This window comes from Falco punctatus (genome assembly GCF_963210335.1).
Source record: "Falco punctatus genome assembly, chromosome: 3".
Lineage (NCBI taxonomy): Eukaryota > Metazoa > Chordata > Aves > Falconiformes > Falconidae > Falco > Falco punctatus.
This window is the reverse complement of record NC_137582.1, coordinates 1,050,335-1,075,864: the sequence shown is the minus strand read 5'-3', so window position 1 is coordinate 1,075,864 and position 25,530 is coordinate 1,050,335. Positions and strand designations below refer to the sequence as shown.

Here is a 25,530-nt window from a genome sequence, read left to right as displayed (position 1 = left end):
CTTAGTAGCTAGCACAGTGCTGTGTTTTGGCTCTGATGTGAGAACAATGCTGATAACCGCACTGATGTTTTTAGTTGTTGCTGGGTACTAAGTCAAGGACTTTTCAGTTCCTTGGGCCCTGCCAGCCAGAGGGCTGGGGGGGCACAAGAGACTGGGAAGGGACACAGACAGGTCAGCTGCCCTGAACCAGCCCAAGAGGTATTCCATCCCAGGGGACGTCATGCTTGGTGTATAAACGTGGAGCGTTGGCTGAGGGGGATCATTGCTCAGGGACTGGCTGGGCATCAGTCAGCGGGTGGTTATGCACTTGTACTGTGCATCGCTTGTTTTCCTTTTCCCCTTTTCCCCCACCTTTCCATTATAATTGTTACTATTTTTATTGTTATTATTGTTGGTTTTACCTCTTTATTCTGTTTAAATCATTAAATTGTTCTTATCTCAATCCTCAAGTTTTACATTCCTTTCCGATTCTCCACCCCATCCCTCCCGGTAGCGGGGAGTGAGCAAGAGGCCGCGTGGTGCTTGGTTGCTGCCTGGGGTTAAACCACAACAATGTTGTACTGCAGTATGCTTTGCTGCATATTGGGAAGATTTTAATCCCCAGCAGCACTATAGAAAGTGATCAGTAAATCTAAGTCACAGTTAACTCTGCTATCCAGGGATAAGTAGACCACACCTGAGAACAATGGTGAGAATAGAAATGTGGCAGCTCTAGCAAGACTCTTCCATCGCAGCCCTATCCTGCTGCGTATCATCCACTCCTGGCAATGTGATATCATCCACTAACTTGCTGAGAGTGCACTCCATCTCATTGTCCTGGTCTTTAATGAAGGCATTAAGCAATATCAGCCCCTGAACTGACCCCCAAGGAACACTACTAGCAGTGAGCAAATGAACACCAACTGATATTTGAGCCCCAGTGCACTGCCACTTGAGTCCCTCACTCCAATTTTCCACCCATCTCATGGACCACTTCACCTTTCTCCAGTTAGGCTACAAGAATACAGGTCTTCCATCCTTTCATTAGAATTCTGCTTAGCTTTTCTTTGTTCAGACAGCCTAGAGTATCTTGTTAGCAACCGCTCACCTGTACTCTCGTAGCACTGAGTTGGCTCCCAGTTTCCCAGGCCATCACACTGTGGGATGTAGGGGTGAAATCCCAGTTGTGCTGCTTCCCCAGCGGAATGTTTTGCAGTAAAGTGACTCCGCCAATAGAAATGCAAGACTATAAAAGACAAGTAAGAAAAAAGGCTACTAGTGGCCAATAGAAGATATTTTAAATGCACATTTGCAAACACCTGAATGTCCCTGTACTTTAATAGGCAAATTAACAAGTGTTGCAAGCATGTAAAGGTTGGTAAGTGTCCAAATCTTATATATGTGTCATGTCATACATAGAAGACAACTGAAATCAGCTCTTGGGTTGACAGGTTAATTACACAGATTAATTATACCTGCTGAGTTGCACCTGTTTTTCAGCAACGTTGCATTTGACGTAGAGTACTCTTGCACAGATTCTGGGCATCTATCCATTTAATTAAGCTGTCATTTCTCTTTCACCTACCTGACCGTGCAGCCAGCTGGAAAGCATAGTCACCGCCCGATAACAGCTTTTCAGAGACCACCACCTCTGACTCATAGGACTGGGCAGAACGTAGGAGGTCATTGTCTGTGAGCTGTATTCCCTTTGCTATCAAGAAGCTCTCTCCAAAAGCAAAGTGGGAACGATTTGATGCCAGTATGAGCTGCTCTGCCTCCTCCATAAATGTCAGGGCTTCCTGCTTCACACCTTCACATATACCAGGACCTGTAGAACCAGAAGGTATATTAATGCCTTTCATCTAACTCCAGTAAAGATTTGCATGCCAAAACTAGCTGGTCTTTTAATTAGCATCTTCTCTTTCCTTCTGTACTTGCTCAGTTTTGAATTGTGTAATGAAGCAAACAAACAAACAAGATCCGTCAGTGCTTAGCTAGATAACAGCAAGAGTCCAAGAGTACCAGCAATCACCCAATGTCCCTGGCTCCAGAGGGGCAGCTGACACTTGGCCTGTCCTCTCCATACATCTACTGACTCAGAAATGGCAGTTCAACACACTGAACCAGCTCAGAGAAAGCTTCACAGCTAAAATAACCCTCTGCTAATCTGTTTCATACCCTTTATTCCCCATTTGCCCACAGAATTGGCATCTCGGGCAAGGAGGTTTGCCATTCATTGTCCTGTGACTTCCTCCCAGATGGAAAATTACTATGTGATTAGAATGGCTTTAGTGACTGCATCTATAATATAGGTCATCTGCTGAAGTAACCGTAAAGAGGGCCCACCACCTTTGGTGGAGGTGTCTGGACAGAGGGCTTACCAAACTTCAGCGCTGGCCTCGCTCTTCTCCTAGTGACTTCTAGGGGCTATGTGTTACTCTTGACCGCATAGCAAGAAATAGGAAATAAAATTCCTTTTGGCTCATTTTAAGGCATTCTTGAAAGTCATTTACAGCACAGTGCAATCCTGAATTTTTCATATAGCTCCTCACACTCTTTCTAACTTCAAAACGTCCTTTGCCGTCTGGCTAAATATCTTCTGCAAAAGCGTTATAAGTCCAAATTCCAAATTACAAAATCTACACAAACCTGATATGGAACTTTATTCCTCCTTATTCCCAAAGCTGAGACACCACTTATTTACAAAAAATTAGTTACCCCACCTCTGATGGCCAGTGACAACGGTAGTATTGCTCTTTCTGACAAGTCATTGTCTCTTACTTCACAGCAACTGAAAGGACTTTCCTCTTGTAGCATAAAAGCAAAGACCAGAAACGCTGCTACTTATGTGCCAGAAATTCTGTTACTTACATGCTGGGACCTGGTTCACTTCTGCCTTTGTTCCTTGCAGCTCTTCTCCTTTGTTGTCAACACACCAACAATCACGAAGTTCAAAGTGGCTTAATGGAGCACTGAAATCACTATAGGGTCCTGGGTAATAAGTCAGCTGCTCATTCAGAAGCTGCCAGAACATATATGGATCCAGTAAAATGTTCTCAGATGCATAGGTCAAGTTTCCTTTCAGCACTTCAGGTGGGAGATCAGTGAAGGAGGAATATGGGGTGAATGCTGGGAAGACATTCTGGTGCCCAGCCTCATACAAAGATTTAATGAAAGCTGAAAAGCCTTTGGAAGATACCTCTTTATATCCAGTTATAATGTTCAATAGATCAGCAACAGGCAGCGTTTTGCCTTCATTGTTCTCTGCAATCCACCTTTCATACCACTCGAAGGCTTGCTCAGGAGGGCCACTGCACTGCACCTCCCTCCAGGCACCGCCAGCATCACACTGTGGGAGGTAAACGCTGGAGAGCTGGGGCAGAGCACTGGGATCTGACAACAGGAGTTTCACAGCCTTTAGAAACTCCTGACCAGCCGTTACTTGGCAAGCACTTGGGCCTGGGGGAGAGAAAAGCCACGCATAGCAAATCTTACGAAGGCACCAAAGATGCACAATACCTCCCACCCCCCAGCACTACAAACACCGTTACTAAAACTTGGTCATTTACCACAATACTAACAACAACATTTCCGTCTGTTATTAAGAGGGCTAATTCTATTAAGCTCCCATGCTGAAGCAGAGTAAGATTTCCAAAGGCATGTGAACACTGAAAGATTCGTATAGATATGATTTTTTAAAATATTTGAGTGCATTAGAGGGATGCGTGCTTGATACCACTAAATGCCTCCCTGAATCTGTTCACACCAACTAGGTATTTTCAGATACACTTGGTAATCTGGCAGTTACTTATTCAGCTAATCCTTGCAAAAGTAATCATCAGAACAGCAGGATAATAGTGATTTTATTTCCCCTTGGACCTAACCAGAGTTTTCAGATTCTGTTGTCCTCCCTTCCTATTTAGAGGAATATGGAAGGAAGGAATCCCCATATTGCAGCTGAATATAAAAATACCATCCTCAAAATGCCGGAGTGAGTTTGTTTTGGAAGCTTTTCTGCCCTCTCTAGGGCCAAATTTCATTTTGCCACCAAGCAGCTCTATAAACCTAGCAAGACATAGGAGCTCATCTCCCTTTGAGCACCAGAGAATCATGAACCTGTTTATTTTTGATTGCACTACAGATGGCTTGCTAAATATAAATCCCCTACTAATTCAGTTTATTGCAATAAATTCCCCACTACTTCTGCAAACTGCTATTCAAAGGAACTCTTTCACTATGTACCACTATCACCTGCTAGATACTTGGCTATTCCTTCCAAAATGAGAAGCAGGCTCTTCTCTTGGTCTGTTCTCCCTGTTGATGTGCCATTTTCAGTTCACAGAAACTTGAAAGGTAAATGTTCCCAGCCTATGTGATTCCTTCTCCCTTTGTATTACATTAATAGAAGGCAAGATGAGGCAGTTCATAGCCCCTAAGCAAGTTCCAGGCCCAAAATGATGTCGGACAAGTCATTTGTGACTCGTTTTTCTGACCTGGCTGCGTGGCCTTTATGAGAAACTTAGTAGCCTTCAAATCCCTCCCCTATGTTTCAACTCCTGTGACATCCTACCAAGCTGAGGATATGTTCTTGAGCTAAAAGACTAAAAGAGGTTCACGGCTTAAGACACTGAACCTCTTCAGTCCTCAGGACAAGGATGAGCCAGTGACCATGCCCACGTGACTTGCTCCTGAAAGTAAAAGGGCTTTTTCACTCGGCAGGAGTTACATTCAGTTACACAGATATTTCAGGTCTCGTGAGCATCATGGATGTTCTACACGCTAGCTACACTCATGGGTGAAGACATATGCCAATGGTGTGCCCACCAACAAGGCAAGCTTTGGGGCTCCTCTGCTCTGAGTGTGCCTAGCCTGTGCGCTGAAAGAAGAAGGGACCATCTTTAAAACTCAGGACATCAAGGTTACTTACACTGTATTTCTGGCTATTCCCCTGCAACTGCAGGGCTGACCTGCTCTCTTGTTAGGGAGCAATACTGTTTGTATACATTATCCACACATTTCCAGATATAATCAGATAGATGCCATTCCAACAGAATAAGGAAGCATCTTTAAATTCCCAGTCCCTAGGACTTACACTGCATCGGCTTTCCAGCTTTCCCCCTTATTCCTGGAATAACCTCGCCGTTCAAATCAACACAGAAGCAATCCACCCCGTGACACTGCAGTGGCAGAAAGTCTCCATCCTCAGTACAAGAGGGAATAAAAAGATCCGATCCTGCAGGCAAGCTTTGCTTCAAGTTTTGCAGGTTTCTCCTTTGCTTCTCACAATCAGTGGGACACCTTGGATGTTTGCCTTGAGATCTCGAGCCTGGAACTTCTTTACCTGAAGAGTCCAAACACCAGCACTCTCCTCCATAGCACTGAACTTCCTCATACCTCCCATCCTTGGTGCATGTTGGAACAAACAGGTTCCTTGGCTCTTCACCACACTCTTTGGATCCCAGCGCTAGTTTCACCACCTCACCTAAATCTTCAGCAACGCTTTCAGGGACAGAAATCACTTGTTGAAGAAAAGCAAAGAACTCTGGTAGTTCCAGAACAGAGGAAAGGAATTTCATCATATTCTGATTGTCCTGTAGAGTTACTATGCGGCCAAAGCTGCCTACAAGAGGTTTACCCAAAATGGAGCTCCCCTTTGATACCTCTGCTGAAAATGCCTCTGCTGATTCCAGAAACCCTTGGCTGTTATCCCTCTCTGCCACATCCTCCTGTGAGAAAAATTGGCCAATGCTGTATTTCCCGCTAGGGCCAAGTGCCCCTGTGAAGTTAAACTGGATCAAATTCTTCAAGAACGGTCCTCCAAAGAGGTTTTCTTGGAAACGCTTTGGATTGGCAGTAAATTTCAGTGCCGACTGAGCCAGTTCCCTTGATGGGAACATCCCCATGATGGCTTCAGTAAGGGTGGCTTCTAGCCCAGGAATCTGGCTGACATACAGGCTTTGTGCAACTAGAGACAACAATCCAGACTCCAGAAATAGTTCCTTGAAGGAAGGAGGGCAGGGTCTTGAGAAGCCAGCTATTTTTTCCAACTGCATATCTGGTGTAGAAAACAAATTGGGCTGAGTGAAGTATCCAGCAGGGCCATAAAATACCCTCGACAAGGCCCGTCGCCTCTCAGAGATGCACGTCTGTTCTTCACCTAAACAAAGTGTTAAAAAAAAAGCAAATTTTGGAACCTTTAAAACTTCATGGCTATCTTTCAAGCAGTCTCAGCAGAAACCACATGAAAGTGTAGTTTAACTTGTCTCTAGTTCAACTATGCATCAGGCACATTGATAAGGAAATTTGAACTGTTATTGAATACGGTCTGTAATTTAAACTCTCCAGTCAAGACACAAAGTGAAAGGAAACATTCATTCCTTCACAACATCTAAGTTGTCTGCTCTGTGGCCTTTTTCTGGTCCTATTGTTTCCCAACGTAAATCATAGAGCCACAGAATCACTCAGGTTAGAAAAGAACTTAAAGATCATCTAGTCCAACTGCCTATCCAGGACTGCCAAGTCCATCACTAAACCATGTCCCTAAGCACCGCATGTATGTGTTTTTTAAACACCTGCAGAGATGGTGATTCCGCAACCTCCTTGGGCTTGTTAAAATTACCAGTAATAGAGTACTAAGGACTAGATGGCATTCACAAATGAGCTGTAAAGGAAAAGAAATTATGAAATTTCAACAAAAGCAGTCAAATGTCAGGGTATTGAGGGTACCAACTGTGCTCCTGGGTTCCTGGGTACCCATATCCTGGGCCAAGCTATGTCATATGTGTATCTGCCTCCAGCCGCACCTGTACATTCATACAGAGAAAGCAATGGCTCCAAGTTAGGATGCAACATATCACCGAAGAAGGATCTCTGAAAGTGTTAGCTTAAGGCTCAAAAGACATCAAAAAAGGAAAGACTCAGTAGATATAAAAACACTGAGAACCAAACAGACAGTATGGTTATGACATTGACTGGATCTCTGGAACAGACGCAGCAGTTTCCATCATATACCATGTGGTTACTTTTCCTTGAAAAGTAGCAGAATCATAGAGAAGGGATGCAAAACCATTTTGAGGACAAAACAGCTTTTCTGGTAGGAAAGACTATTGAGGCTTGGACAAAAAAAATACAATAAACATTTTTGAAAAACAGGATTCTCCACATCACTCACAATAGACAATTACTATTCACTGTTTCTCACAGTACAGGAATTAGAATTGTCCAGAAGTAGAGCACATAATCATTATCATGAAACGTATTGCCAGAGAATGCTAGAAAGGATAAAAGGTTAAAGGGCAATTAGACAAATCCCTGCAAGATGACTCTATAGGGGAGGGCTGAACACAATGATGTGGGTTCAACTGCCAGTCTGGGATCTCTCCCACCTGTAGGATGTATGGAAGCTATATACATTTCCCATGTTTCTCACACTTTCTCTCTAAGCACCACTGCTGTCCCTGGTAGGGAACAGGGTGGTGGACAAACAGCTTTGGTCTGCTTCAGCATGGCCTCCCTTGGGCTTCCCACCCCATCCCTATTTATCATACATCCAGGCAATATGATAAAGCAGTCATAAATACTTTTAACAGTAATGATGAAAGCTGGAAATCTTCAAAGCTGCTAAAATAGATCAGCAAGAAATCTGAGGGAGGCTCTGTGATCAGCATCTTTATCACTCCACCTTTTCCACCCTTGTCCTGCTCCGCAGCTCCTGGCAGGGGCTCAGGGTCCCTCACATGGTTCCTTTGTAAAGGCATTTTCTGTAGATGGGCCCCTTCTGTTTTCAGTGTTGGCTTTTGGTAAGAGGGATGGAGAACATTCCTCTGGGGACCAATAAGTTAGTGTAAGCCACAAGCCCACAAGTAGGCTAATATCAAACAAACGTAGGATCATGGTCTTTAAACGCTCCCCCCTCCTACCCACTGCTGAATCAAATCAGGAGTGAGAAGGAATAAACAGAAAAGCACTGCTGGGGTGGCTTTACTGCTAGAGGTCAGAAAAGCAGCATGTCCCTATCAGGATTGCCTGGTGCACCAGGTCACATGAGTACCCAGCGTGCTACCCACACCTACATCCCTGCCTCCTCCAGTGTTCATGCGGTGGAGTGTGAAAGATATTAAAAAGAAAAAAAAAAAAAAACAAAAACAAAACAACAGAGCAGAACTGGAGACATGCACATGGCATATAGCTGTCTGAACGCAGACTGCAGCTACACCCTCATGAAATATCTTTTCAGGAGTCAGTCTGCAAAACCTCTGCAGAAATTTTTCCCTGCTTAAATTTCCTGAGTCTGCCAATAAAAGCTGTAAGCAGCCTCCAGTCATCGCCCCCCCACCCCCACCCCCCCCCAAAAAAAAAAAAAAAAAAAATCAGGAGGGCTCAGAAAAGCACATTCAAAGAGAAAACAACCAGCCCCAACATATGGCGAGGCCTCTCAGAGGTTTCCTTGCAATATCCTTGGTGATCAGCCTCGGAGGCATGCTAACATTTTCATTTCACGGTAAGCCTGTCCGTGCCCAGAGCACTCTGAGCGACTTGGAGCCGTGACACCCAGAGCAGGTTCCTCCTCCTTTACCTGCGTGGTGAGACTGTGCCTGCAAACAGCGCGATCACCCTCCCCGAGGCGCCCCGCGTTGAGCTGTGTCCCAGCCTCCAGCGCAATCCGCAGTATTAAGGCGGCACGCTCCAGAGGGAAGGTTTTTAACTTCCATCCTCCCCTCTGTCCCTTGGACATGTCTGCTGGGGGCACTGATTTGATGGTGTGTTCTTCATGAAGTCTCTCCAAGCCCAAACCCATACACCTTTTCTGAATTGTTTCAGGTATTTTTTACTGGATTTGTCAATTTTCATGGCCAAATAGGCAGTGACAGAGATGGGGAAAAATACGTCCGGGATGAGAAGTGCCTTAGAAATTCCATAGCATCACCAAAGGAAGGAGGTAAAACCCAAAACCACCATCGCTGCCTTCCTTACTTTATCCCAGATATTCTGACTTCATGCCCCTGGCTCCTGGAGTCAAGAGACAGATATCACAGCTGCAAAGAAAAGCCTTGCTCTATGCAAAACTAAAAGGCTAAAAAAAGGTCATAAAGGAAACTAAAAGGAAATGATATTTAATAATTTATTACAATATGGCTTTTAACCCCAGGGAGGTTTCTGGATCTTCGGTTTTGAACACCAGAATCTGTCAGAGCTGAGAACTGAACTGGTCCTTTGAGTTTCATTCTAAAGACACTAAGAGATGTGCTTGCTTTTCCTTTTCCAAACCTCACACATACCACAGGCCGGGGGTTGTCCTCGTCTCTTTGTGCCCTGGACCTCTTGCCCTTTGGATTCCGCACACCAGCACTGTCCTCCCTGCTGACACTGCACTGGCGTGTAGCCCCCGTCAGCATCACAAGACGGCACATAGGTGTGCTGGTAACGCAGGGCTGCATACCGCTCGGTCTCACACCTTGAGGGGCCTGGAAGAAAACCAGTATGCATTAGGGGGGAAAGCTTAAAGCTGCAGAGCCACCTCTGCTTGATCCCACTGTTCGCCTATTTGGGAGAAAAAAAAAAAAAGGGAGAAAAAAAAAGTTTCACTTCCTGACCATTTTCAGTAACACTTCAAGTACCAGCCCAAAATGTGAATTGCCAATCCTCTTTTCCCCTGGAGAACTGTCTCCAGGATTTTGCACTGTAGGCATTCATTTCTAAAAACCGCACAGAAAGTAAACCCTCAACACACTTTTCAGTCATAGTCACAGGTAGGCAGAGTAGCAGCAGCTCCGTGCTGGGGGCAAGGTGAGCTCTGGCCCTTAATGTAAATGCAAAGCTGGTCACCAGAGTTAAAGTGCAGCTTGGGAGACTGAGATGAAGGCAATCATCAATGTTGCTGAAGAAATGAGGCATTGCTCCTGCAAAAGGATCTGCACCTGTCTGTGGAGATTTTGCCTGGGACCACCCAATTTATTTCCTTTCACAGGGATATGAAGGCCCTACTGCTGTCAAACTGGCCTTAATGGCAGAGAAGCCAAAACTCCATAAAGCAAATTTTCTGAGCTATGATCTCTCCAATACCAGATGCCAACAGAAATTTTGCTTGTTTATATAAACCTGCAACCCTACAGCCTAAACATTTCTCAACATTTCCCACCTTCAAGAGCTTTCCAGCTACGCTCAGCTACCAGGTTGAGGCAGCGAGAGCATCACATCAGAGCAACCTGTTCATCAAGGAAGTCTGACAACTCTCGCAAGGTGTGGGGCTTCAGGTGGTGGTGTGAGACCTGGGTAAGCCACCAAAGCAGTCCCCCTCGGTGGCTGACGAATGTGGTCACATCTCCATCTTGTGGCTGTTACAGCTGCATTTTTGCTGACAGCCGCTGCATCCCTCGCTACAGTCAGAGCTTACTCAACAACACTGTGCAGCAGAAGGAGGAAGGTGCTTTTCAGACTTCCCAGAATAATCAGCTTGTTCCAAAACCAGAAAACCCGTGTGGTTATGTGGCCAGAATACTTACATCAGTATTTGCTTAATAACTCTGGTGATGCAACTCCTTAATGAGGGTCAGACAGCAATGTCAGAGGAATTTGGATGGGAAGATGGAAGTTTCACACCAGGGGGTTCACTCTCCCCAGCCAAGGCAATCATCTTGGGCTGTGATGTAGGAGAGAGAAGAAGGTACCTGACCCTCCTGTCCCACAGAGTTCACTGCTCGTAGGCAGAGAAACTCTCTTCCTATTTGCCTGCCCTGACCAGGGAGGGAACGCAGCCAAGGGCAGAACCAGAAGTTCAACTTTGCTGGCTAAGGCACTGCAAATTTTTGTGTAGTCTTCTGGGAATCAAGTGTGTTGTGGTCAACGTAATCTCCTTCCTGTTTCTCAGTGTACCAACATAAATTAGGGAGCATTTTCTCAGGCTTTTAATCTAATAAATCATCAGATCCATCTCCAGAATCTCAAGGCAAAAGATACAGAGAGTTCATGGGATTTCAACTAATGTGTTCTTCAAGTGCGTGGGAAAGCATTGATCCGAGGACAGGTACCATCCCCTGGTAAAAATGTACAATCCAGAGGTTAAAAGCCAGCTGCAATTCAGGGACCTTGATTCCTGCACTGAAAGTGGTATTTTATGCTTTTAGTGCAACAGGCTCCTAGAACAACTCCCCCAATGGCAGCTGTAACATACAAGCTCCAAAATTGTCACCTTATTTACTAGGCACCACCTGGGTGCTACTTACACCTGAACTTGCCAGAGGTAGCGAGCTGAACCCCTAGAAACCGCCTCTGCAGGATCCGATATATATTGGTTTCTGCAAATGTGCGGGCAGGCTCCGGCGCAGAGAAAACTGTGTCGTAAACTTCATCGAGCAGCAGTTCCAAGCCTGGGAAAGACAGACTTTTAGCACAGAGCCCGGTTTTAAGACAGAAGTCACCTACTTTACACCAGAGTAGCATAACTGGAAGCCTGTCAGGAAGAAGAAAACCAGCCCTCTAAACAGGCCAAACGTGAACTTACACCATGTAACCCTGATGTACCACACCACAAATCCCACTGCTGAGTGCCCAGTCGCTGGCTTTATGCCTTGACACCTACCAAAGCAAGCAGAAGCCATATGCCATAACTGGCACTGTGCTGTGGTTTTGTTAGGTTGAGTCTGCAGTACAGCAATTGATGCAATTTTGGAAACTGACGGTGCCAAAAAAATTTCCCAATTGTTTCAGCTGTATAACAGAAAGACATCCAGTGCAGTGGTTTCCCTGAGTGCACAATTTTTTTTGAGAATTTCTCAGCCTCGTGAGAATTAAATGTTGAAGTTCTCATCTACCATCTAAAGTTTAAGCTAGCATGCTTTGCATTCCGCTCCCCACCCACCCCCTTTTTTTTTTTTTTTTTTTTACTTTTTAAAACAGAGTATCTAATGAAGAGGAGCTGGAAGCTGTCCTCACTCCACCTTGTTGGAAAAAACATTCTCTATCCTAAAGTGTCCCATCACCTATTAACATGCCTACAAGTTATCCTGACTGAGAGAAAAGGAAGGACCATCTGATGCTTCTGCTCATAGCAGGGGGGCTGGACTAGAGGATCTTTAAAGGTCCCTTCCAGCCCAACCCGTTTCATGATTCTACCTGAGCAAGAAGAAAATAGTTTGGTCTCCAGGCCCTTTATACTCCCCTGCATTTGCTAATTGGACTTATCGAACGTGACACAGCTTTCTAGTGCAGGCAGAGGCTGGACACTCAGAAATCCTGTACCACCATCCTCAAAGAGGACAGAATCAGCTCCCAGGCAGCAACTCCACTGGCTACTGACTAAAGTGCTGCTCCTAAGGGTGGGAATTCAGTAATTAAGCTCCAGACTTTCCCATGAGCACTACACTGGTCCCAGTGGTCTTACCCCTTGTAAGAATGAAATGAAGTTCCAAATGAGCCTGAAGGCGGATACTTCTTATTTGTCCTTTCCCTCAGGAATTCAAAGCCACTCAAATTACAGGATCAGATGCTGGAGGGTACTTACCAGTGTCTGCTAACTCTCTCCCCAGACTGTCCACGCAGTAGCAGTACCCAGAGACCTCCGGGAATGCCTCCCGCAAGGAGCTGAGTGTTTGGAAAGCCCCTGGGAGCCTGGAAGGAAAAGCAGCCTCCTGTGAATACTTGGGAGGCCACTGACAACGGCAAAGCATCATCTGTGCTTCCCTCCCAGACAGGTACAGTAGGGCTGTCTGCAGAGCGCAAAGCCATGACAAAACCCTTTGGTCCCCCTGTGGCAACCAGGCTCTGATGTGACCCAGATCAGTGTTGCAGCAGGCTAACAAGTCTCCTAAATGTCGTTTTTTAAACAAACACAGGACAATCTTCAGACAGATTTCTGACTCTTCCTAAGGAGGTACCCAGCTTCTGTATCTAACACCCATTTTCTATTCTGTTCTCATCTTCGAAAGCCTGTCAAAGAATATAAAACAGACCAATGTTGGTTTAATATTATTACAACACCCTTTCATTAGCTCCTACAGATCTACACAAGATGGCAAAGTGCCTAAACAAACAGGTTGCTTCCTGTTCCCTACATGCTACGTAGACTTTCTGCATAGAATTAAGCACAAAAGCTGATAAAAACCTCACTAATCTTTTTCATTTTCAGAGCATGGCTCAACAGGTTAAGGAGAAGGGAGTTTTTAACATATGACGAGTAAGACTGACTCTTCTGGAGATCAATGAGATGTTAGTTTCCAGTATAATATTCTAGGAATGAGAACAGCCAGATTCCAGCAAAGCAATGATTTAGGAAGGAAACTTCATAGGGTCAGTTAGAAAAAAACACAATAAATGTGATCTTAAGTGACAGACACTCTGGGGGTTCTCCAAGCAAACAGAAGTTAAGTTCTTCTAGATTCAAAGTGCCAAGTTCCAAAACAATCCTATTATTTTACAGGCGCATACCTTTCCCTGAAATACGATGAAGGACTGGTGTCCCAGCTGCATGTGGCTTATTTGGGATATCTAGCAAAGGGGAAGTGGAATTTTCTGCTCAAGACATTCAGACAATGACACAAATCAGGGTTTTACCAAGGAAGGAGACTCAGCAGTAGGAGTAATGGTGGATTAGGCCCTGATCCACTGGGAAAGAGGTTAACGTGCCAGCGCAGCTGACAGCGACCCTGTGGCACTGGGACTATGAGCAGCCTCGATACCGATGCCATCGCCCCGCAGCCCCAGGGCTGCTCCAGCATCCACAGTCTGCGGGGGCCCTGAGAAACAGCAAAACACTTGTCAGGCTCAGAGTCAGTGCTCAGGTCAGAGGAGTGGAGCAAGAGGCCTTTGCTACCTTCAGGTGACTGGCCGAGTGCTCTGTCACCTCTTGCCAGGAGAGCTGAAGATGTTACTGCTTCCTCAGCCCGTCGAAGTGCAAGCTGAGCAATGCATGAAGCAACAGCAACCCCTGGGCAGAGGAAGGGGCTGGCAACCCAGTGGTTGTCCCAGTGTTACCCAGCAGTTCTCCTGCCTCACAGCTTGCACATCCCTGCATAGAGCTGCTTCCCTCTGGCACTCTTCCACGTCTTCAAATTAAAAGCCTATGGACTCCCTTCACTTAGGATCATAAAATCCTACTCCACTGCTGACACAGGCATGCTAAAAACAATCAAAATGTCATACTTCAGGGCACAAAGGGACTTCTGCCAGCATTAAACCAATGGAATTTAAGATATAAACACCTAAATGCCATCTGTCTATGGTCTTCAATTTACAAACATAGAGAGCTTGGGATACCTCAAGAGCCTTCTGCTCCCCTGAATTATCACGCAGTAACCACTGCCCAATCAGGAATATGACCTTTTCTTAGGAGAGCAATGCATTCAAAGGCAGACCTCTGCACTGCTCATGGCCTTGGAACTCATCACCTCAGCATCTCAACACCTAGCTGAGTGAAACAGGACGCAATGAAAATATTCTGCATGCTGCTTGCTTTCACCCTCAACGCTGAGAAGTCACATACGTAATTATACTTTTACATGTAGCAGATGTGTAGTCATATCCTTTCATGCTGGTTATTTTTGCTCCACGTTGAGCGTACAGCTAAATAAAGTAGAAACAGATATAAATTAGGCCCACAGAAACAAGAGGACAGAACTTTTCTCACCTTACTTGGAAAACTCACTTCCTATCACTTTTTTAATTATTTCTCAGCCTCTTTTTAATTACAGCCCTCAAGACGAGTAGCAATAACACAAAGTACCTCGTTTACCAGACCCAATCTAAAACAATGGCTTAAAGCAAAGGTGACTACATTTAAATTGTGGATAAATGTATAGTGTATCCATCTGTTTCAACAAGAATGCTCACACTCAAAAACATGGGTAAGTAAATAAATGTGAGGTTGTTGACATTTTCTTCAAACTGTTATAGCTTCCAGCAAAGACAACTCATAACTGATTTTCAAAAGCAGGTTTGCAAGTAACCCCTTCTGTGTTTCATACATGCAGCTCAAGTTATAGCTGCCTTTCTCATTGACTATTAAGAAACAGAGGGGAAAAAACAGATATTTTTTTTCCCCATTACCAATGAAATCATAGATAATAGGGCAGAACCTCCAGTGAGCTGGGACAGGCACTGACACAAGGTTTTCGGTCTGATGAAAATTGTAGCAAGAAAAGGAAAAGATCCTCCTTGACTTTTCCTTTTCTCATCATTCCCATCAGTCTTCTACAGGACTTTCTACACAGCTACCCATCCAAACAGGACTAGGGCACAGTTTGTACAAAAGAAGTAACAGCAACCAAGTTGCCAGAGTGAGGTAGGAAATCTGGGCTTATCTTTCTTTCCAAAAAGTCTTCCAGTTGGGAAGGTCTTAGCTCTAAGCTTCTGAATTTCTCCATTTATTTTTTTAACATACTGATTTATTCTGAAATATTTAAGAGTGTGTAGGGAAACAATTTGTGAATGCAGTTAGTGTGACATATCCAGATTTCATAAATCAGTCTGTGAAACCAAAGAAAGCTGGTCCACTGGTTCTACAAGAACATAAATTCTGGGTTTAAATCCCTGTTCTGCCATAGTCCTTTGCTCTGGAACTCATCCCTTCAACTCTGTATTCTGGAAACCTGTTTATGGGGCAGGATAACGACATTTCAGGCAGGAACAGTGTGAAAATATATATGTTAATGACCTGAGATACTCAGGTATGATGGTAATAGGTTAAGTCAATGCCATAATTGGAAAGGTAGACAGCTGGGAATGAAATGATCCTGTTGTGATTAATTACATGACATGGACACAAGAAAAGCCCAATCTCACAGTTCTTTGCAAACAAATCTCCCAATGAGAGAAAAAAAAAAAACCATACACATCAAATCAAAGCATTGCTTTCACCTCTGTAGTTGCTCTTTCAGAATTACCACACTCCACAGGCCAACAAAAAAAAGCCAGATTATTTTGCTTTTTCCAAAATAACCTCTGCCAAAGCTCTGACAAATTTGCACTGTGCATTTGGGCCTGCCTTTCAGTTTTGCTTAAAAGAAAAAAGAAAAAAAACAGCAAAACTGACATTTACAATAAAATGCCTTTGCTACTACAGAGCCAAGTCAGAATGGAACATTACATCTACTCCACTGCCCTCCACCAGAGAAGTGTGTTGACCAAGATACCATGATAACAGCACTTAACAAGAGACCAAAAGGTTTCTCTGGAGAGTCTGAACATCTGCGTCAAAACAAACTCCCCTTGCCCACCCCTTGTTTCTCCACCTGAGCATTAATTCCCAACTCCTCCACAGAACAGCGGCTTTTTGCTCCCATGGGCAAGGATTTGATCCAGCATTTTTAAGTCTTCCCCAGCCATCTCCAACCACCCAAAGCCAGTTGTCTGTCAGCATGCCCGTTCATCACTTGCTGTTTCACCTGTGTGAGCAACCCTGGCACTGCCTAAATGGATGAGAGTTTCCCAACATCATGTGGAACTTGCTCTTTGCATGTTGCCACTTGTCTTTCCATCTGCTTTCATCTCCCATATGGAGCCATCTTTGCTACCTCATATATACATTTGAATTCCTCTGTTCCTTGTGCATTTGTCTCATTTTCTGTTGTGTTTCTGTCTGAAAAGTAGCCCTGGCTACTTTTCCAAGTACAGATTGTAATGTGGTATCCACTGCTATGTGAGGACACACTAGTTAGACTGCAGAGAGAGAACATCAGTTTTCTCTAAAAAGAAGAAGAATTCAGAAAAAAAGGCTTTAATTTTTTTTTTCCACTTGGTCCATTCATTAATAGAAAAAAAGCATCATGTGCAGTTAGAGAAGGGCTTTGTGTGGGGAAAAGAAGAAAAAGCCAGTAAGACAGTGACTTGAGGTATGAAGGATTGTTTTTCTGTTTCAGAAGCCTGTGCGCTTACCTGTTATAACTATGAAGAAGATCAAAAAACATCATGTCTGTTGTGTTGACAAACTTGCACTGGACAGGCATAAACTCTCCATCTGCTGAGCACTGTGGCGGGCTCTTCTCCCCAAACCCGTGCAGAATGCGACGGTCTCGGATCTCACAGTTCCCCGGACCTAATGGGAAACAAAGGTAATGTTTATTGTGTTTTAACATCCCACAAACAGCTGAATAGCCACCCCATGGTCTGAAGAGGGGTTAGATTCATTACACTGAACGCAGGCACCTAGGTGCCTCTTGTCTTTATGAGGAGCAGGGACTTGGACCCTGTGATCCTTATGGGTCCCTTTAAACTTCAGATATTCTATGAGTCTATGAAACAAGGACTTGAATGTACCAGTTAAGCACCTGTACTTCTATAGGATAAGTGTAGGCTGCAGTGTCCAAGCTCCTGATCTGCCACCACATTTAAATTATTCACACCAAACCTTTCAAACTTACAAACCCCACAGTTTTGTTAAATATTACTTACACCGCGTTGGCTTTCCTCTCTGCCTGGTACCATAAATCTCCATTCCTTCTGGATCCACGCACCAGCACTGGCCCAGCTTTGTGTCACACTGCACCACATCAAAAGCCCCTGAATCCAGGCACTGAGGGATGTAGGAGATGCTGCTGCTGTTGATGTATCGACTCAGCAAGACCCTCTGTTTTTGCAGCTGGCAAAAGGATAAGCCTGTAATAGCAGAAAGGGGTATTGTTAGACAAAGGTAATTGTTGGGCATTGAATCATTTATTAAGGCAACATCTGAGTTTTCTCAGAGCTGCAAATTCTGATTCTGCCACCCAGGTGGCATGAGGACATTGATGGACTTGAGGCTGTGAAAATTGGTATAGAGAAACCCACCACAAATGGGCTTGAAGTCCTCCAACTCAAAAGACAATACACTAAGTTGATCTTTCTTTCATGATTTACATTACAGTGACCTTCGTAAACACAGCCCATCCAGGTGTATCACATGTCTGTGATCAGCCCTGAAGAAACTGCAGAACTCCCACTAGAAAGACTCAGCAAATTACAATAAACTAGAGTCCATCTAAGACTTGATTTGATTTCAGCAGTTCATAAGCACATTTAAATGGTTCTTTACCCAATCTGAACAGAACCAGAAACTTGTAACTTACAAGACATGGGATATCCATTCTGTTTGCTGCCAGGTACCTCAATGCCATTGACATCCACACACCAACAGGAAAGACCGTTCCTACTGCACTGAACCGTCCTGAAGGAGATCACAAGTATTTTATTTTCTCAGTGACAGTGTTCTCAGTCAGTACAGGACATAGACAAAAACATAAAGCAAGCCAAACAAGTTCAAGTACTTTAAATAATGGAATCATAAAGGGCTGTGTTTCTGGTGAGACTACCTGATGGGAGCTCTTAATTCTAGCAATTCTCAGAAGTCTTCAGGAATTGCAGATAAGTGACTTTAAGTCATTCAAGAAGCAAGTAGGTTGGACAGAATCCTAATTCTAAGTATTTGAGATTTACCACACATTTTGAGACATTTTCTAAGTTAAATCTAGAATGGTCAAGGTCTCCACCCTAGGTAATGACAGTAAGAAAATAGCAGATAACATGACAATCTGTACTTCCCCTCAGCATTAACTCATTAACTTCTTCCATCTTCAAGCAACATGCTGCTCTCTAAATCACTGTTCTCCATGTGCTTTTTATTTCCTTTAAGACCTTTAGAAGGAAATCTAACTGTCCAACTGTGCCACTTATAGCAGGGTGGATAACTTCGCCAAGTCAACTTGGCTCAGCTGTGCCATCTAGCACACTAATCACAGACCATGCACCCATGAGCATGAGTAGGAAGATAACAATTCACAATAACCTGCACCAAGTATTTAACATACAAATAATGCTGCTAGGATTTGCCTATTAATCTTAGATTGACCTCTTAACCCAGGGATTATTTCCAGCAACAGCAGACTCATTCAGGAGAGGCTGGATCTGCACCATGGCTCAATAAAGTCATTTCAAGTCTCCTGCACCCCTCACCCTCCAAGTCCACTGACACAGCGGCTCTTCAAAACAGAGGCTAAAGCTACATTACTAATGTAATGAAAGGTCACGTTGTATAGAACAGCCAAATAATAGCAGGGATGAATTACCTGAACTGGCCATCTTCTGAGCACTGAGGAACATAGGTATCTCCTCTTGAAAAAGCCTTTTCCCTCTGAAGTTCGCATGGACGCAATGGTTGGGAATCTGTCTGGTATTCTGAAAGCAGCAAGAAAGCAAACGCCTAAGGGTGGTTTCCCCACAAGCCTGTTCTTATCAAAACCCTGTTAGTACCAGCCCTGTGTGGTGGCAGCCCCAGGTTCATGGGCCCTCCTTGCTTGTCTCCCCATTGCTCATTTTGTACATTTCTGCATGGGACAGCACAGGGAGGTACTGAAAAATCTTGCTGGTTTGTTGTCTGCTGCAGGATACACACATGACGGAGATGCTCATGAACCCTTTTCCCAGGCCTGTATTTAAGTAGTCTCAGCTCTGTTAATCACTTCAGCTCTAGCTATCATTTTCTGGTACCTGGAATACTTTAATTACTCAGAGTTAGTTGTGCCTATCACCGCAAAACAGCCCTTTGCCATAACTACATACATCACTGTTATTGTTTCTGAGTATTTATTCTTTATTGAAGCTAAGTCACTCACTATTCCACCAAAAGGAAAGGTATTTCTTCTTAACCTCATGAAAGACCTGAAAAGAATCAATGTCTAGCAGTTATCATCAGACTAATTCATTTTAGAAGTACATCTCAAATTTTACAGGGCAAGTGATCAACTACTGAAGCCCTCTAGCAAGGAAACACTCAAGTCAACTTCAAAACCACATTTGGATGCTGTTTGAGGAGAATGATGAAATTCAGTAGGGTGTGGGGTTTTTTTACAGAACAGATTAGTTGATTGGACACTTTCCCCACCCTCAAAATCCATTGAATGCCATGCTCTTAATTCCATTGACTAGTTCTATAAAATACAGTGAACAAACAAAACCATAGCTACAGCAATTTAGACCAAAAGTTCATTTAATCCAGTATTTGGTCTGAGCGTGACCACACATGGTAACGCAAATACATCGTAAGTATTCTGAACACTTTTCAGCCCCCAACAATTTGCAGCTCAGGGACTTCTTTAACCACAGATGGTTCCTGTGCACCTATGACCTCTCAATCACTTCTGTTTCTGCGAGTTTTCACTGTGTCACCTTAAGCCAACATGAAAATTTTTACGAGACTGTAAAAGGATTTCAGGTGAGCTGACTGATACATCCGCATGTAGGCAGACTCACCATTTTCATCTCAAATGCGACTCTGAGCCAGTTGCTCTGGAATGTGTGGGTGTCTCTGTGCACAGCGCTAGAGGGGGCCTTGTAAGACATCTGAGTTAAGAGATTAAGTCAGTGATTCAAATTGCTTGTTGTGCAGGGCTATCAAACTCAGACCAAAGAACTGGGGATGACAGACTATTCGGTATCTTAAGGTTCAAGCCTAAATTAGATCATTGCACGTACAAGTAGAAGATATAACCTTAGGACATTCACTTCCCTGCAGCACCACCTTTTCTTACCCAAGTTCCTTCTCTAGCCCAGCCTACTCTTCCAGAAAACATCTTTTTCCACCCAAAACCCAGGTGCACTGAACTCGGACAACCCTGACCATTTCAAGATCCTTACAGCTTAGCATACAACCTGGAGCCTGTACACAGCTTGCACAACACACAATAACTAGCCAAGTCTGTAGCGTGCAAGATTCAAGATCATGACACACTTCATCAGAATAATACACAGAGCAGCACAGAGGTCACAGGAGCACAGTTACTACTGGACACAGACAAAGAAAAAGAACAACCGTACTTACCAAATATATTGGCTGCTGCTGTGCTAATAAAGCAGCAAAGAAGGGTGCAAAACGGGATGGAGCCCGTCTTGCGATGGGAGAGCTCCATCCCCTTTTGTCAATGAGGCTGCCCAGCACACCCTGGTAGCCCTCACCTGCCTTTTTGTAGCAACCGTCGCACAGATGGGTTCACTTATGCGCTGGTAGACTGGCCATGAAATTGGGCAAGTGACGCATACGACGCTTCTGAGAAAACCACAAGAGGCCCATTCACCTGGAACCGCCCTCGTGGTTCTCCTCAGCCAGTTCTCATCCCTGCTCCAGGGAGCACTACCCAGCCCGCTCATCGGAGAGGAGAACAAGTGGCAGCAGGCACAGGGGGTGGCAGAGGGGACTTAGTTTAACCAACACGCAAATCAAGCACATTGACACGGTGCTGGCCAGAGCTCGGACTCTCGCCTGCAGTGTGGTGCAACCAGGCTTTGTGTTTTGTATTAGCAGTACCTTTTTGCATCTGTTTCTAGAGAGCCTAGCCTGCTGGAGGGACAGACAAGAGTTAGGCCTCCAAGTAGCACTAGGAGTAAATACAATGCATAATGTGGTTGTTTATTAAGTGAAAAAACAGTCAGTGGAGCTGCATCCATTCTATTGAAGGGAACTGAGGGTCAGAGCCAAATGCACTCGACCTTTTGCTTTTACTCCCACTTGCACCACACATTTTAATACAGACAAATATCTGATGGGAAGCAGTATAGCTTCTTGGGCTTCACCCTCCAAGCATAAGATCAGTATGACTATTAAGCATGTTATCAAGGTTCATAGTACTAATTACATGCAGGATCCTCAACCTAAAACATACCAGAAATATTATTTCGTTGGTTCCAGAGTATCAGTTCTTACTTGTCCACCTCTTGTGATTGTTACTCAGCACTTACTTGCACCCGGAATTATGAGAACTGTCACAAAAGCAGAGGTGGTTGAACAAATGGGCCCAGAATAATTACCTAAATGATAACAGAAGCACACATCTGAGGCAGGACTTAAGCTGATTTCAAGAAAAAGTGACAGCAGCACTTTGCAACTCATGGGTGCTACACAGTCTAGAAACAATTCTACTGATACTGTCTTACAGACCAAGATTGTACCAACAGCGATCCAAGCATCCCTCAGTGTGGGCTGTAGGTCACCGTAGTGCTATGGCGTATGATACATATGGTAAAAATGAGCTCAAACAGCAATACAAGGTTGCTTTAGCATTACTAGTCTTTTTTAAATGAGCGAGACTATATCTGGACTTTACTTTCAAGCAATCTGCTGTGGACTTGAGGAAAGTCAATGGCCCACAGAAAGATAAAGCTGGGAAAAGATGAAGAATGTGTACAGTGTAGAGGACAGACCAAAAAAGGCAACCTTCAAAGGCACGAAGAGGAAAAATCCTGTAACATCCCTGATTAAGCAGGCACAGAAAGAAAATGAATTTCTGGATTGACATAGCATTTGTAAGGAAACATACTCACAGAGCAAAGGAATCCGACTAAACAAAGAATAACCAGCATTAGCACTAGGGTTGCTGTATTAGGAAGGATGAAAAGTTTGACCATGACACATATTTCTGACTCAAGCATGCTTCAGGAGCCCCAGATTTGTGCCAGATCCTCAGTGTGGTGTGGAGTTAGAGGAGAGCAACAAGAGACAGCCCAGCCCGGTGCCCAGGGCTCTCTGGGGGCAGCAGGATCAGTGCTTACAAGGACAATGACACTTCCAAGCCACTGAGACACATATCCAGAGTGTGTGCTGTGGGGTGCAGGTGAGACTGACTTAGTCCCATTTTCCAAACTTGTTAGAAAAGTGTCATTCAGATTCCTTGCACAGCAAACGGGGAGAGAAGCAAGCTCATTCAGGTTGCTATTCACTTTCCTTCTTTATTCTTTGCTACTATTAGTAGCTGGTAACAGAGTAAGGCAGACAGGAATCAAAGCACTATAACTAACAAGCACAAATCTGCAATATCTACATAGCGCTGATGCCCAAGTTTACTTCATCTCCTTCATAAACACTCAGAAAGCAACCTCTGAACTATGCAAGTTGGGAAGAACAGCCAAGTCTTAAAAGTCTCTTAAGAAACAAAGTGAGAAAGTGAGTTTTGGCAGTTGGCATCACTTCAACCACTTCTAGATGTACGTCAAACCAAGATGGGCATCTTGGTACACACAAGTTCAATGGGATGCAATAGCCCGTGGATTAAAAAGAAAAAAAAATAAATTAGTAGTTTACAGAGCAATATGTGCAATCCACCTTAGTCAAGAGAAAAAAAAGGCACTTGTCCTCCATGGCTGGTCAAACGCAAATCAAGAAAAGCTTCACTGCATAACTTTCAGTGAAGGGAAAACTGAATTACCCTCTACTTTTAGCACCCGAGAAAAGTTGGAAGAGTATCTTAAATTAGCTTATCAATGAAAGTGAGAAAAGGACTAAGCAGAAAAGGTCCCTGTGACCAATATGGCCTTAAAATTAACATTTCAAAATCATTGCTCTAGTGCTGGAAATGAGGGTTTTATTTGTTGTATGCACTGGCAAAAAGCTACTCAATGTAGACCATAATTGTAGGGGGAAAGAAAAACGCCAGTGTGATGAAACATTGAAATCACAAACCTCAAGAAGGAAGCAAACCATTTATTCACGTTCCAGTTTTGCATACACTTTCTTAGCAGAAAAGACTTTGTGCAACTGTATTTTTTACTTATCGAAAAGCCCAACAGTTCCTGTATATAAATACGTAAAATTCTATACCCACAGAAAAGTTGCTCTCACCCAAATAAAACTCGAATCTGAGAAGTCAAACTTAGTTTAAGAAACGACCCTGAAGGAGCCTCCTACATGAGGTAGCAAATTGGAAGGAAGAATTTTAAGAACAGAAAACATTGTCAAATTAGGCCCATATCAATGAGTTCATTTATTGTTTAAATAATAAACTGCTTTTCTGTGTTAAATAAATCACTAATATTGGACAATCCTCTCGCACTTTGTAAGAAAACTATGTAAAAGTATAGACTAACACCATTTGTTAGTAACACCACATTTACAGATAGAGAACTGTTTTACATTTGGTACCTTTCTTCTGAAGCAAGAGACATCTCAGTCTTCACATGATTTTGGCACAGACAAATATAACAAGACCTTGTGAAGCCCTTATAATCTCTATCATCTCCGATTAAATTTTCAGTTCTCATTCGATGCAAAATTAAAAGATGACAAGGAAAAAAGCATAGCTCTACCAGCCAATACAAGTTTCAGTCGCTTCATGCATGACGTTCTTCAGATTGAAAGAATGATGAAATTCCAGTATCTTCTGTACTCAACTTGGCTAGATCAGAAGAGTGGGCAGAGGACTTCTCAACTTTTTGTATTACAATTCACCAGCTAGCAAAGTGCCTTTGGTGACAAAAGAAACTAAACAAGCTCACATAAGAACATTTGAATTTGCCTTCGTCCCTGCAGAAATGAACCACTTCTAGGACAGGTAAAATGTTTTTTCTTCCTTATCTATTACAGGTAACTTTTTCTCCTTCTAATACTACCACAGTGATGCAAGGTAGAAAAATATTTCTTTCTCATTACATCTGAGATGCAGATTGTTTTGAAACCCCAAATAGAAGTCAGTTCTGCAACCTGTAGTGGTGCAAAGGATAAATTTGCATACTGAATCAATTCAGTGTTTGACGAAAGCAAGCTAATGCACTGTGAAAAGGTACTGCTGGTCACACAAGGACAGCAGCAGGGTGCCACGCTCCTGGTGTCGGCAGGACAAAACTACTTTTGGTCTGTTCAATAATGCAATACTTAACCTTCTCGGAACTGAAGGCCACAGCGTAGGGCTAACAGAGTCAGAAAGCAAGTTCAAGGACAAACACAACTCCTTCAGCCACACAACAAAGCTGTGGAATTCAGTATGCTGCCTGATGTTGTGGAGAGAAATGAATGAAAAAAGATTGATTGAACTCATGGACAGCTGTCAGTGATTGATAAAACTGACGGTCTTCATAAAGATTTTGGTAAAGGAAACCTCAATTTACCAAAGTGAAAGATACATTAAGGGAAAAACCAATCTGTACAGATCTTTTATAGTCAGTATGTTTCTACAGATGCCAACACTGCGTTTCTACTGAAGACAAGACACTGGGCTGGCTAGGTATTTGGTCTGACTCAGGAAACCTATTCTTTAAAAAGCTTTCTAATTAGAAAAATGTTTCAGTGTATTACTCCAAGATCTGAATTTGAACTTGTATCTTAAATTTGAGAGATTGCTTTGAGATTGTCCCTTCAAGTAATGATTAAAATACCTGATTCAGAATAAAACTCTGAAATGTTACATGTTTACAATCATATCGATTCTTGCTGTGAACAGAACGATTTCTCTCTATCAGGAACTCATTGAGATTCTGTCCAATTTCATTCATCTGCTGCTTATGGTTTTTGTTCTGGTCCATGGGGTGTCTAGAACTTTCTTAACGTTGTTTGCTTATTTGTTTTCTATTACAGTAAAGTCCTGAACAACAGCTTGTAGACAATATAAAATAATACCACTAAAAGCAAATGGAAGTTATTTTGCAATGACATCGTACAAAGGCACAAAATTAGAAACACCCTTAGAAGGCAGCCAGCTGCCCACAAAAAGAGATGCCATCACCACCAACCCATTGTTCAAAGACATCATTTTTTAAGAACCAAGTGCGTTGCAAAACTCAAACCCTGAAATTGTTTAAAACACCAAAGCAGATAAGGAACGGAAA

The 25,530-nt window shown here is 43.5% G+C and overlaps 1 protein-coding gene across 5 annotated transcripts in view; it reads right to left on the bottom strand.

The window, feature by feature from the left end:
* TG (thyroglobulin) overlaps positions 1-20,666 on the bottom strand; it is a 164,404-nt gene extending 143,738 nt beyond the window's left edge. For 3 of the 5 annotated variants that reach the window (XM_080377856.1, XM_080377858.1, XM_080377860.1), the window contains exons 1-9: positions 17,362-20,666; positions 16,846-17,005; positions 12,479-12,585; positions 11,202-11,345; positions 9,258-9,443; positions 5,072-6,136; positions 2,851-3,438; positions 1,565-1,807; positions 1,088-1,225 (exon numbers count right to left, since the gene is read on the bottom strand). In XM_080377856.1, the coding sequence (XP_080233982.1) occupies positions 1,088-1,225; positions 1,565-1,807; positions 2,851-3,438; positions 5,072-6,136; positions 9,258-9,443; positions 11,202-11,345; positions 12,479-12,585; positions 16,846-17,005; positions 17,362-17,614 (2,884 nt within the window). In that variant the 5' untranslated portion in view covers positions 17,615-20,666. The other 2 variants (XM_080377857.1, XM_080377859.1) reach the window with 2 other exon arrangements.
* Between the last annotated feature and the right edge of the window lie 4,864 nt (positions 20,667-25,530).